We start from the raw sequence: 13,403 nt of genomic DNA on the forward strand, positions 1-13,403 counted from the left end.
TCGCGTGGCCTTGAACTCTTGCGATCTCTTCCTCATTGAAAATAATAAAAAGGTATGCATGAAATTATAAGTGAGGTAATATTATATGCGTGTATTTTCGCTTGTCCAAGAATCCTTATAATTTATTTACATTAAAGAATATCGCATTATATTATATGTACTTATATTTATATACTTTACAATAAATTATTATGTTTTTTTTTTCGCTAGTCGAATATTTTTTTAGACTCAACCAAAATATAGAAAATGTAACAGTATCTGAATTACTATAGCATTTTCTATATTTGATATTTTTATTTAATACTACCTTAATACTAAAATCATACTGTATATTAATAGCCAATACGAAGTCATTGCAATATGCTCAGTAGCAAAAATAAAAGTGACGTGAATACCTAAGAGAGCAATATCATAAAAATTTTTCAAATTCTAATGGAAACGGGACGTAATGTAGCGTTCCAAGATTTTGAAAAATGATGGACCACAGAATGCACTTGACCATCATTCAAATTAATCGTGAATGTTCAAGTGCATTCGCAATAGTTATCGAGTTCAATTTTTCAGTTCTTCAGATCTAAAACTGAAGCATATACCATTCGAAGAGAGGCATTATTATGAATTTTACCTATTTACTCCTCTCCGTTAATCCTTTTCTGAACATGACCCAAGTATCTAGCAAAACCCTCACTAGCATGTTTCAGTATTGTTAAACCAAGTCGAAATTTGATCTCAGCGATCCTCTTCACAAAGCCGAAGACAGTGTAGCCCTCTTCATGTTCGTTTTCACTTTTTTCCGTTGTAATATCATCCGATGGTTCCACAGTTGTATCTTCATTATCCTTCACGTCTTCTTCATCCTCTTCACTGTCTTCAGTAAATTTATACGTTGTACTTTCATACTTGCTTGTTGACGAAGCCTGTGTGCTCTCTTCTCTCGAAGCCTCCATACTGGTAGTGTCGGCCCTCTTTTCTGCTGGCGTTGAAGTTGTCGCTTCATCTTGCAACTTCGACGCAGCTTCAATCTTCTCGGTGTGATCATGTTTCTCGTGACTCTTCAACTTCTCATCATGTTTCTTCTTCTCAGCTTTTACGTGCTCATTGATCTTGTGAAGCACTTCTTTGTCCTTGTGCTTCTTCTCGGCTTCACTTCCTGGTATAACAGAGTCTAATATATCAAGAATTTCATTACTCAAATTCTCCTCGTTCTCCATTTCCTTCTCTTCCATTTCCATTTCGCTCTTTGACGGAATAATCTGAATAACGGATTCCCTTGTTTTTCTCGATAGCTTCATATTTTGAAGATCTGCAGATCTCTTCACTTTCAACGCTCTAGGACCATGTTCTACTGCCACTGCAGTGGGTGATATCTGTATCTCTTCGTATGGACCCTCAACTCTTAATGCTTGGGCTTCGGGTTGCGCAAAATTTTGTGGAAGATTCACAGGGTTTTTTGGGAAATTATAATTTTGAGCAATATTCTGTTCAAATGTCGTTTGAACATTTTCCTTGTCGCGATGATTCGAATTCGTTTGGTCCCCGGCCTTCTTCTCAAATGTTGAGTACTCCTTGGGTACATTACCAACAACAAATTGTGGATTCCCTGTGGCGTCGTTGGTCGCAGCGAACTCTTGCTTCTGTCGGTCGTAGTAGTTTGACGTTGTCGGTACGTCAGGATACTTGAATTCCGTATTACGATACTTGAGGTCATAAGCATTCTCAATGGGTCCATAAGAAGGAGCCACAGAAGTCGGATACCTCTGGTCAGTGTTTTTGGTGGCCTTTGGGTCCACATAAGGCCCATCATAATGCTGATACCGATAATAATTATTCTCATAATCCTTGATACCTCCGAACTTCGAATCATGATTCGTCATACCCTGCAGAACTTTTGAAAATACTTCCTCCTCGTTCTGGCCATAATTTCCGCCATACTCGTCCAGATTATACTTATAATTAGGCTCTACATCGTAATTACGTCGTGTTATGACACCGCCAAATGGATAAAGGAAATATGAGGCTAATCCAAGACCCAAACCTACCAAAGACATTACCCCAAAACTGGGCATGACTTCTCTACTAAGAAAATTATATATTTGTGTACTAATGGGTTTCTGTAATGGCTTTTTTGTTTTCTTTGTCGCATTCGCCAAATTGGTCTCTGGCTCTACCTTAGATTCTTGAATGGAATTCTCAATGACATTCGACTCTGTAGAAATTTCATATGATTCTGCCAACGTCGTCGAAGCAGAGGTAGTGGACGTTGATAAAGTTGTCGAAGTTAAAGGTTTTCGCCTTCTGACCTTATTCTTCTTACGTTTATTAGAACTATGTCTAGGTCTCTTTGTGGTACTTGTAGTTCCAACTTCAGTAGAACTTTCCATATGAACCTTAGTCAATTCTGGATTGAAATCAAACTTCAAATCGATCTGCGAATTATTCAGAACCTCCTGAACTTGTTCGTTAGTCTCCTGTGTCTTTGAAATCTTCTTTGTATCCTTATTGACTTTATCGACCTTTTCAACTTTTTCAATATTCAATACCGGCGTGTTCACCTTTATCGGCTCAATCTCAATCGTGGTTGTTTCATCTACTGGTTTCTTTAGCTGAACCTTAAGCACGTTATTGACCTTAGATCCTTCAGTTTTTATTTTCATCGGTACTTCAACGAGGTCGGATCCGGTAAAGTTGGACGCTGTATGCTGTATCTTGGGAGTAATTGTTGCTGGTGGTATGGTAGTGCTTTTTTGCATTTCAGTGAGAACGGAAGCCTTTATCTTATTAATGAACATCGGTCGTTCAGGTTTAGACGTGGAAATCATTTGAACTGGTCGGAAAGTAACTTTTTCAATTTTAGGACTGGACGTGTTGTCAGTCTTGACAGATGCCGGGTTCTGTGTGGTTGTTCTGCTTGGTTGTTTATTGGGTTTGCTGAAGTTGGGCCTCATGATCTTTGTACTCGATGGTCTCGGAGTGGTACTGCTTCCATAACCAATTGATACTTTTGTTTTAACTGTCGTGCGACTAGGAATATTTACTTTCTTGGTTGTAGTTATTCTTGGTGTCGTGATGCTCTCAATTTTGTCAGTAGGAATTCTACTTCTGGTTGTTGTTGTTGTCGTAATTTGCTTATCCACTTTTTCAGTACTCGGCATTATTCTATCCGGTCTCGGTATTGCTGTTGTTCTTCTTGTACTGGCAGGAACAACTTTGCTTGTTGTTTGTGAATTCTTCTCAGATGTTGTTTGTGCTTGAACTTTTTCTATAGTTGCTGTTGGTTTGGGTTCAATTTTTGAGGATTGCTCTACCTTTTGTATCGTAGCTGTAGACTTTATAATAGGCTGAGGTTGAGATTCGGGTTTTTTCTCAATTTTCTTTTCCACTTCCTGTTCTGTCTTTGGGGTGGTTGATGGAGGGTTTAATAGAATCCAAGTGGAAATTCCACCGGAAGTCGTTGGAACGTTTTTAGTCACTGTTGTTTCCCTTATGCCACTTAATTCCTTTTCTAGTTCCTCTTCGGTAATTGCCATTGCTTGTCCCGGATGGCCACTTTCAAAATATCCGAATTTTGAATTAACTGGTCTGCCAAAGCTCACACCCATAGACTCCAAATTGCTTATTTCAGAATTTATTTCCTTTATTAACGAACTGCTCTCTTCTGGCTTCTCCTTGCTCACAATGTTTTCTGTTTTCTTGACTTTTTCAGACTTTCCAACTGATAAAAGTTTTGAGGGGCCATCGTTAACAGTTTTAGATTCGACATTTGTGTTTGATTCGTCAGGATTTGTTACGTTGAGCAACTGTGTGGCCACGGTCCTCAGCGACTGGTCCATATCTTGAAGATCTTTGAATTCTCTGTTGCCATTGCTTGTCTGACCACTGAAAGTATACATAATAATTTGAAATATAGTCTATCGCTGAGTTAAAAATCACTAGGATTTTTATAGAAAATTCAAAATAGAGTGTAACTATTTTTTCGAGATAATTTCTCATATTTTTGGAACTTCTAAAGAACCTAAAGAGATTTCTTGGCCTATTTAACTATTGTTTTACTATTCCTCGAGGGACAGAAATTGATTAAAAACCGTATTGAAAAAAAAAACAGGCCATTAAGAATACATAAAGACATTTATTATAAAAAATAATATATTAATCATACAAATTTAGTCACTTAGACGCAGTGGTGTAGTTAAGAATGTTAGTTTAAATCCATAGATCCATTTAAACGTATAATACAAAAATATTTAAAAAAATTTTCATTAACACTTCTACCAAAAAGCAGGACTATCAGTAACAATACTTAAATAATTTTTCTTATCAGTTAAACACATGGGATTATAAGGAACAAGGTAAATTATTATACTAATAAATTTTATTTCACAAATAAACATGTCGAACCTACATTCTAGCCTTTGGAGAATCTGCATTGCTGTTGCTGCTGAACCGAATCCAGAACTAAAAAAGTACCTGACGCGCTAGAGTATCTTTTTACCTTATCTCTTCCGCTTCCTTCGCCTACTTTTCCACTCGTTCCAATTCCTATACTTGTGAATCGATTGCTTAACGACCTCCTCAAGATTAGGTCTAAACTTAATAGTAACGTGATCGGAAGCTCGACCAAAATCAAAAACAGATGGAAACGCCCAAGGAAAGAACGCCGCCGCGGCGCCAATAGCCCCAGCCGCCATTACAGCGAACGGCGCCATAGCAAAACTGAACAGTCCATAATTCAACGGATTAAGGAACGTGAAGTATGTGAAAAACGAGGTCATAGTATCAGCCAAACTTAAAGATCCTAAACCAAAATCATCATCGTCATCGTCATCATCGTCATCAGCTAGAGAACCTCCTACTAGGGTACTTCCGCCCTGGGAACCACCTAGACCCCCTGTTAAACCTGATACCTGATTTGGAATTGTAGAAAGAACACTGCCGACATTTGGCAATCCCGGAAGTGATCCTGAAGATGATCCTATGCCTGCAGCATCCGATTGTGCTGCCGATTGACCTGGACCAGTAACAGCTGGTGATACTTGACTTCCTACATCGTTTCCTACAGACCCTGCAACCGGTACCATGCCGTTTCCGGCAGGACTCGTTGGCTCATCCAAAGACTCAGTTTCTGGGCTCACATCCTGGACTGCAGGAACGTCGCTCAAAGGACTTTCATTTTCTATATTAATTTCTGTTCCTTGGAAAACTTCAAACGTCGATATCTGGTCAGGAATACTTTCTGTTTCCTGAATTTCATCATTTTGAACTTTATCGGTTTCGGAATAATCATTTTCAAATTGTGGATATACGGAAGGAACCGATACACTGTAATCGTTAGTATTCCACGTACCAGGATAAACTGAAGAACTTTCATCGATGGAATTGTCATATTTGTCAGTTGGATAATTAGATATGGTACCAGCATTAGAATTTTGAGGTTTATCATTTTTAACGGATGTCAAAGTGCTCGGTTGGTTACCGGATTTTATAATATTTGTATTGAGCACGTGAGAATTAATTACAATATTCAAATCTGTGCAACCCTCTTTGGTCTCTAAGGTATTATTAACCTTTGTATAGGAATTTATCATAATCGTAGGACACCTTACGTTTTCAGTATCGATTACCGACGAATCATTCGTTTCCGGTTTTTCTAGATCCTCATCATTCATGAACATTATATGAACATTTTGTGGATTTGCCGAATTCTGTACGTCACTCGAATTCTTATTATTCTGTGGCACCTTATTTCCAGTTACAGTGACATTAGGCTTTTTGGATCCAGTGTTCAAAATATGAATAACCGTGTTTTGTGTTACTTGAGAAGATGTATTTAAAGTTGGTTTACCTAATAATACTGGATTGTTGGCAGTGCTACCAACCATATCTTGTAAAATTGGGATAAAGTGTGAACCATTTCCTATGTACGAATCCTGATAATTTTGGATACCGTAGGAATTATGATTTTCTGATAAACCTTCATCATCATCTTCATCCTCAAAGTAAGAGGTAGGACTATGATAATCTATATGATGATCTGGTTTTTGAGAATCACCATAAATCTGGTTGACAGGCACTTGCTCGACAGGCTTAGAAGAGATACTTGATACCGGGGATTCGAAAACCGATTCGTACTGGCTCACTACAGGTCTTTCAGTTTTATCCAGGTCTACATGATTCTGATTGACCGTCAAAGCTGGTATCTGTAACCATTGTACTATATCCTGCTGATCCGGTTCCGGTACTGGTTTAGGTGATGGTTCAGGATCATAAACCGTTATCACACCCGGTATATGTACCGACGAAGGTACTTTGGGCGGTAATGAATTTTGAAAAATTATAATAGGTGGCTTCCTTTTCTCATTCGATTCTGGTCTCTTTTGAATATTATGAAAATCCGATAAGTTCTCTTCGCTTAACGTGGAATACTCAGAATTTGTTACGTCCTCGGGATACGATGTATATTTCTCATAATTAAACAGATCTTCGACATTCTGAAGACTTTGACTCGGCCAGTTCTTCAGTTCAAGCAACGAAACCGGTTTCGAGTTCGATAACAGCTTCACTCGGGTTATGGTACTATTATTATTTTTAGAATCTAGAACAATTTTAGTATGTGGATTGAACAAGGACGAATTTAAATTTAACCTTACACCCTTACCTTCGGATATTGAATTACCAAGTTTCACTTTACTAGAAATATTCATAACATCTTGGAAATCACTCACCTGCCCTGGTTTCGTTATATTATCTTTTAACAAAGAATCCTTCAAATCATTAGTCTGATTTCGAGAAACGATAACTTTAACTTTTTTCACAACATCATTTATCATATTCTTCACGTTCCTGGGTAATCCGGAAAAAATATTTTCCTTTTGAATACTGTTCAAAGAATCCTTGGGACTTTTGTACCTGTTATCAGCAGTTACCCTCGCATCGAAGCCATGGCTGATGCTAGCTTTATTATTATCATAATAATAATTATCATAATTTTGGCTTTTTCCCAAAATCCTCATATACCTGTTATTCCCCCTGACGGTTTGACTCGCTGAAATATTTTTTTCTTCCAATGGCAACCGCTCTTCCCCTTTCTCTTGTGCTCTTGATTCCTGTGATCCTGTTGCTACTGCAAAGGATACAAAGTAGCATTAACGATCGGCTACGTTTTTATGTTTTCGCATTTCTAAACAAAGTGTAGTCATTATATAATAGATTTATTGTAACTATTAACGTAAGTGAACCCATGCATGAACTAAATTATCGGTTAACGGTATTATACATAGGTTTCGTAATTACATGACTAATTATGCATGTCGATTCTTCCTAGTTAACAGCAAAACTCGGGATTTATTATACGTTAAAAATTATAATTTATCTTTCTGACGGGACTCACCGTCTTTCTGTGGTCTAGCATCGCAGTATCCTGACAGAAACAGGATCACTAGGATACCTAGAGGTTTTAGCCGCATTTTTTCACTGAAACAAAATAAAACAGAAAAATCATTATTTAATCCAGAAACATATCACTGATATTTGATTTCTTATATTCATCTGAGAAATAAGACTAAGAACTCTTTTCGGTTCAAAATTGACAAAGAATATATTCATGATTCGAATGGCTGATACGAACGAATGGCAATGACCATCTTATTACAGACATAATGGCTTCCTTTCCTCGAGAACATGACAAATAAAAACGCAAAAATGACGAAAGTCGTCCCAATTTCTAAAAGCCTTGCACACAAAAAATTCACTCCTACAATACCCTGTGGAAACAGACGCGATAACCTCGGTTAAGTGATTCCAAAGTCTATCCAAAAACCAACAAATGACGCAATTTCTCGCTTAACTCTCGCATGATGCGAATTCTTTATTGTCTCTTTACGCACCAAGGTCTCTATTGAGCCCTCTTTTGTATTCCGACTCAGCGTCGCTATCGTTTGACGTTCGATGCTCGCGGAATGCGAATAGAAAAATTAAAAAAAATCAGTAGGAACACACGATACCATACATTGTCAAAAATATCAATAGAAAAAATTTTTTTTTTTTAAATTTACAAGAAAAATAATCGTACTACAAATCACGACTGTCCCACCATTATTCTTCGTAAAAAAATTACTAACAATTTTTGAAAAATCATAATTTTTTATAAATGCTATAATGATCAATATCATTCTTATAAAACATTCCAACACCTTAAATCATCAGACCGCCTTTTTACCGTTGCATTTTTTCTTATTCCTTTACATTCGTGTCCACTAACGGTACTAAGCGGTTTAAGTCGACATGTTGTTTTGCATGTGTCACGCATCTTCTGGATATCACATATGTACATAGGTGAATATCCAGATACGCTAAGCAAGCGTTCGGAATGTACCTAGCTGTAAAGGACAAGCAGTACCGTATTTCTATCTGCAGGATAACAAGATCCTTTTCCAGGACGTTGATCGCGTGTAATATTAAATTCGTGTTTATAATTAAGCTCTAGGTAAATGATTGCGAGATTTAAAATACTAAGAAAACGCATGAACTCGATGCCTAGTCTGTGACTAATTATGGCCATCAATATGGCGTTTACGGTTTTGTGCGTATGTAATAAAAAAAGGAAGTGTGAAAGAACCAGACGTTTCCAGAAGACTGATCATGCGTATTAAAAACAACTGATATTATACTGGATAATAATTGTTTTACATTGCTGTTCCTTCGGATAAATTAATAATCCGTATACAGTAAACATTCGAATATGATAATTATACATCTAGGTTAATTATACTAAATAATTAGGCAGGATATCGTTCCGGGTTAGATTTCGAGTCATCTACGTGACGTGAGTATGAAAATTTAGATTGACGTATGCAAAGACATAAAAGCTCATAATTAAACACTTCGTGAATTACAATAAGACCTTTCTGTGTTGTAGGAAAATTTTTGATACCCTGACGAGTAGAAAATTCACACAAAAAATAGTCTACGTAATATTACAATCCTGCATGACTCACCTATTGTTTATCCACGAGAATCAACCAGCATTTATACACTTAGTACACTAATTAAAACGCGTTGATCACGCTTCTTTGAAATTTCGAAATCACGAGAGTGTAGACTTACGAAGACTTCGAAAGGGAAAACGATATTTTTCGTAAGAAAATGCCTCTGTCAAAACAAAAAACGCGCACTGTACCCTAACCCTAAATAAGTTTAAAACGTCAACCTATACAAAAATCTATAGACACTTATTACAACTCAAGCAAAAAATTATATTAGAGAACAACTTTTAACACTTGTAAAGAAGAAACTTATCGAAACACGTCGCGAAGCAAGTGCCCAGGAAAGACTTCGAGCAAAGAAGAGGATGATCTTCCGACTGCACGGCTCACTGAATGCTTATGGTACCTTTGTACGTTCCTCCACGAGGTCCGAGTCCAAACCGTTACTCCGAGTAGCTCCATTCTCGAGTTGAATAACCTTTACTATGTACGTATGCTAAGTGCCGGCCACCTTTACCTTGTCCCGTGGAGGAGGTAGAAGTGGGTGAGTTGTAAGGACGAAAAAAACAAACGAGTCCCTGAACCAGTCTTTGGTATGTTGTCGTAGGCAAGTTCTTACTGATTGAACGGTGGCTGAATGACCGACGATTCTAGAAAAAAAAAAAAGCATAAGATCCTGGATAATCAGACGATTAAAATAAAGGATAAAAATAACTAGTATATAATAATGATTTGTTCTTAGAGGAAATTGTAGCAGTGATCGAGAATTTTCCATAATAGATTTTATATGGCGTTTCTAATGCGGTAAATAAAAAAGCTACGCACTGCACTAGAAATCTACTTATAGCTGTTGTTTCTACCGGGTTCTTAACAATGCATAACTTTCGGCGGAGTGCAGTGCCGAAAAAAAGACATTTGTAACGACACGAGGTTATCCCGTTTAACGACCGAATCTAGTGTTTCAGAATTCTGTGCGCGTTATGTGGGACATAGCGGAACTTCTTATTGCCACCTTTATAGGTAACTACAGGTTATGTCCTGTTCCATCGTTCGTTGCGCATTAGCCATATCCTGATTTAGGTCCAACGTAAGCTTGAAGGATGTTATAATAAATAAGGTAAGAGTACAAGATAGAAAGTAATAAAATGATTGAGAGAAATAATAAATACGGAAATGTTCTATTTAATCGTAACGATGCAACCAACTCTAACCTGTTTTTTGAAACGACTGACACATCACGCTGACAGTGCTTAGACAAATTTTACTTCTTCTAAAAACCCTATTCCTCGTCAATATTATGTCTGTAAGTGGTGTGCAAGTTGTTTATTAGTTTCTGAAGAGAACTGTATCCGGTTGATCACGAAAGAGGCGGAACTGTTGACTGGTCTGATAATATCGCCGGTGAGACAATGGCAGACGTAAGAAGAATTAGATTTGTGTTTTGGAGGTTAACGGTCTGCGAGTAACCTAGCTAGGAAATATTCCCGTTGAGACAACGCAACTAACAACTGCTGACCTGCTTAATAATTATGGCAGTGTTCAACACAACTACTTGGTAACTATAGGCCTGTTGGATAATCAATGCTTATGAATAAGTTAGTAGAGATTTGCACGGTTTGCAAGCAGCTGCAACGGATTTCCATATTATATTACTTAGTTGCATACGGACAATATTTCCGTTATGCATTATTTAAGTAGAAAGGGAAGCGTTTTGCCGAGTTGACAGTGACACCATACTGATGCCAATTACCTGACGGCGACTTGAATGAAAACGAGTGGCACCTATTTACTCACGAGAAAGGTGAGAACTTCTTTTACCGCCATTAACACCAGGGAAATGCAGTCTTTGTAAACAAATGATTTACAAGAGCACGTGCGTGATCGTTGAATTTTTGTAATTTTTAATAATCTTACCCCCTTCATTTATAACGGGATGCTAGGACACAAAAAATTTTCGTTCTCCAACCTTCACTCCTGGTTCCTAGAAAAAGAATGCGGTTTAGTACTTTTTCTTTGGGTTGAATTTATTCGCGTTTTTACATGATATTCGGGATACGTTTCGGTAATAAGCATGAAGATTTTCTTGTACCTCGTGTTTTACGTACTATTCAATATTAGGGATATTCTTTCTCTTCATGTTCCAGGTCAATTGTCTTCTCGCTTATTGAAATTCTTGTTCGATCCTCGTGTACAAAGCCGTGTACCGATACTGGAATTAGTATACCGGAATTTTTCTGATAGTTACAGTTGGTAACCGGTTAACGAAATTCCCTTTCCTCCTCGTTAGTAATGAACTATGGAGAAAGTCGTATGTTTAATCAACGTCAGATTAATTCCTTTTTTTAAATTCTCTTAATTCCTTCGGATTCACGTGGAAAACCTTTTTTTTACACTTCATAGAAACGTGTCGTAAAATAAGTGGCTATTCTTCCGATGGTCGTTGATCGTTGCGGTTTATAAAATTATAGTGCTTTTATACGCACCGTTACATTCACGCGAATAAGATTTCACGATTCGTCAAATACTCCCAGGGGAGTTCTTTTCTTCCGGTCTCGTTACAAGAGATCCCCGCAGCTTTAAACAGAAGTGAATGGCGTATAAATGCGATATGCCTTATGGTCAATTACGCGCTTCGATTTTGAAGCGGCTCGAAATGTCTTGACGTTACGTTTTGTTGCCGTCGGCAAATTTGCGATGAATTTTTTTAAAAATATCCTCAAGACAAAGAGAATCGGACAAACAACTAAATCACAAGACGATTATTGTATTTCTTGTGGCGATCGTCAAGTGCAGAATTAAATAAAGTTTGTCTTCCTCGAAGAGGGGAGGCTTTCCCTAATTTGTAACTTGCCACACTTATTTCTTCTTTTGTTTTCTTAGCACAAGTAGCCCTCTTTTGTATCCATGTAATTGAAGACTCGCGTGCTGCACCTTTTGAGAATCCCAAAAAAATTGACCGTTACCTTCGCGTGGTTCGTAAACTTTGAAAATTACTTTTTAATCTCAGATACCGAACGACTCTTCCCCGTCTCTTGCGTGGGTCTGTTTTTCGAGTGGTAATTTTCAAATTGCGTATAAATTTGATCCCCGTGCTATGTGGACTTCTATTCAGCTGTTCTTCAAAGGACCAACTGTTAGGATCCTCTGTCTGACAATGAGTCTTAGCAGATGTTGGAATTGAACTGAAGCTGGATGCTCAGGACGCCCCCAATGTAGCTCGCTTTCCCATGCCTTACCATCAAACATTTAATAGTGGGGGTTTAATTCCTTCTTTCGTATTTGAGTCCCGGTATCACAGACTCTACCACAGCCATCCGGGAATCCACTTTTCCCACGCACCGAGACACTTCATTATGGAATTGCGACTAGGCTTCCAAGTGAAAAGTCATGTTTTTTTTTTTCAAAACGATCATTTCGTCCAAGAGGGATGAAATCCAGAGACCCCTGTGGCGTTCATTAAATATTAATGAAAATAACGTTGACAAGTAACAATAATTAATCTTGGTTCTGATATAGATTCCATCAAAATAATATTCAATTATCGTTTATTTAATTACTGCAGATACAAAGTCAAAACAAATTTGAGTGCTGTCACCAAAAATTCTACGTTAAGCATTAAATGTTTCTTCGCGTGCGACTCAGGATAACTGAAGTAACCTCGCTCCATTTTAGGAAAAACTTATGTACTGGCGCATAAATAAATGTACATATACTATATATATATACGTGAATACACAGGAGATAATTAGAAAGAACAATTATGATTACGGTACATTTGCACGTGCGTACTGAATCTTCGCATAAGACGTACAACTGTGCACAGAGTGACGCCAGTTAAATAAGTGCCTAACTGTGTTTTTCTTTAATTCATGCAGATAAAAAGATCTGCCGAATATCCAAGAGAAACAAAGAGGACCACAATACATATATACAAATTTGTTTGTCAGTTAAGTGACGCACCTTGACGTCGCTAAGCATCACGCATTGTGTGACCGTAATTAAATACATGTCAGGAGCTGTTTAAGGAACTCTGACCAATCTCGTAATATAAAACAAAAGAAAAACAATCAAATCCAGCACCATCGAGAATATTCAGTTAAAAGTAAGTAATTGAAAAAATTAAATCACATTTCTTTTTATCTCATATTCATTTTGTTCTCTTATTATCCTTATGCCTTTTTCTGTGCAGATGATTCTGAAGCAAAAACACAGTACGCTGGTAGTTCTTCCAAATTGGTCCAGATAACATCTTAAAATTCTACTGACTAAAGAAACGAAAGGATACATCATGTACATCCTTTCGCGTGCTGAGCAGAACGTCAAGCACCTTCAGAAGTCATTCGAGGCACATTCGATCCCCGGATGATGGTAGAGTTTAAGAAGAAATCAACGTTAACGGGATGAGCTCAGCTGACTTCCGTTCCA

At 37.5% G+C, this 13,403-nt stretch overlaps 1 protein-coding gene and 2 long non-coding RNA genes across 12 annotated transcripts; 2 read left to right on the top strand and 1 right to left on the bottom strand.

Annotated features, from left to right (window-relative positions):
- Positions 1 to 76: 76 nt before the first annotated feature.
- On the bottom strand, positions 77 to 12,155 carry LOC107267186 (uncharacterized protein DDB_G0284459). 7 transcript variants are annotated; one of them, XM_025084380.1, is made up of 6 exons: positions 11,068 to 12,155; positions 10,893 to 10,959; positions 9,496 to 9,628; positions 7,385 to 7,467; positions 7,012 to 7,114; positions 77 to 3,876 (listed from the first exon to the last, which is right to left on the bottom strand). In XM_025084380.1, the coding sequence occupies exons 4-6, from the start codon at positions 7,458 to 7,460 to the stop codon at positions 630 to 632; spliced, it is 3,426 nt and encodes a 1,141-aa protein (XP_024940148.1). In that variant the 5' UTR covers positions 7,461 to 7,467; positions 9,496 to 9,628; positions 10,893 to 10,959; positions 11,068 to 12,155; the 3' UTR covers positions 77 to 629. The 7 variants fall into 7 exon arrangements, with proteins under 7 accessions (XP_024940148.1, XP_015594029.1, XP_015594031.1 ...); XM_015738543.2 differs by having other exon boundaries at positions 9,385 to 9,628; XM_015738545.2 differs by having other exon boundaries at positions 7,012 to 7,117; positions 11,068 to 12,154.
- Positions 8,515 to 8,948, top strand: LOC112494258. Its single transcript, XR_003059511.1, has 2 exons — positions 8,515 to 8,818; positions 8,912 to 8,948. It is a non-coding gene; the product is annotated as an uncharacterized LOC112494258 (long non-coding RNA).
- LOC112494257 lies at positions 9,251 to 13,305 on the top strand. Of its 4 annotated transcripts, none has more exons than XR_003059509.1 (3): positions 9,251 to 9,388; positions 12,854 to 13,080; positions 13,168 to 13,305. It is a non-coding gene; the product is annotated as an uncharacterized LOC112494257 (long non-coding RNA). The 4 variants fall into 4 exon arrangements; XR_003059507.1 differs by lacking the exon at positions 9,251 to 9,388 and adding an exon at positions 9,617 to 10,095; XR_003059510.1 differs by lacking the exon at positions 9,251 to 9,388 and adding an exon at positions 10,388 to 10,533.
- Positions 13,306 to 13,403: the final 98 nt, after the last annotated feature.

Source organism: Cephus cinctus, unplaced genomic scaffold, assembly GCF_000341935.2.
Source record: "Cephus cinctus unplaced genomic scaffold, Ccin1 Ccin1_scaffold0351, whole genome shotgun sequence".
NCBI lineage: Eukaryota > Metazoa > Arthropoda > Insecta > Hymenoptera > Cephidae > Cephus > Cephus cinctus.

Bases quoted from the DNA above. Each gene is read 5' to 3' on its own strand.
- LOC107267186 (XM_015738542.2), bottom strand. From the start codon at position 9,440: ATGGAGCTACTCGGAGTAACGGTTTGGACTCGGACCTCGTGGAGGAAC. The intron at 7,468-9,384 runs GTACCATAAGCA...ATTTTGTTTCAG, and splicing joins TCGTGGAGGAACGTACAAAG to TGAAAAAATGCGGCTAAAAC. The intron at 7,118-7,384 runs GTGAGTCCCGTC...TATCCTTTGCAG, and splicing joins TGCTAGACCACAGAAAGACG to TAGCAACAGGATCACAGGAA.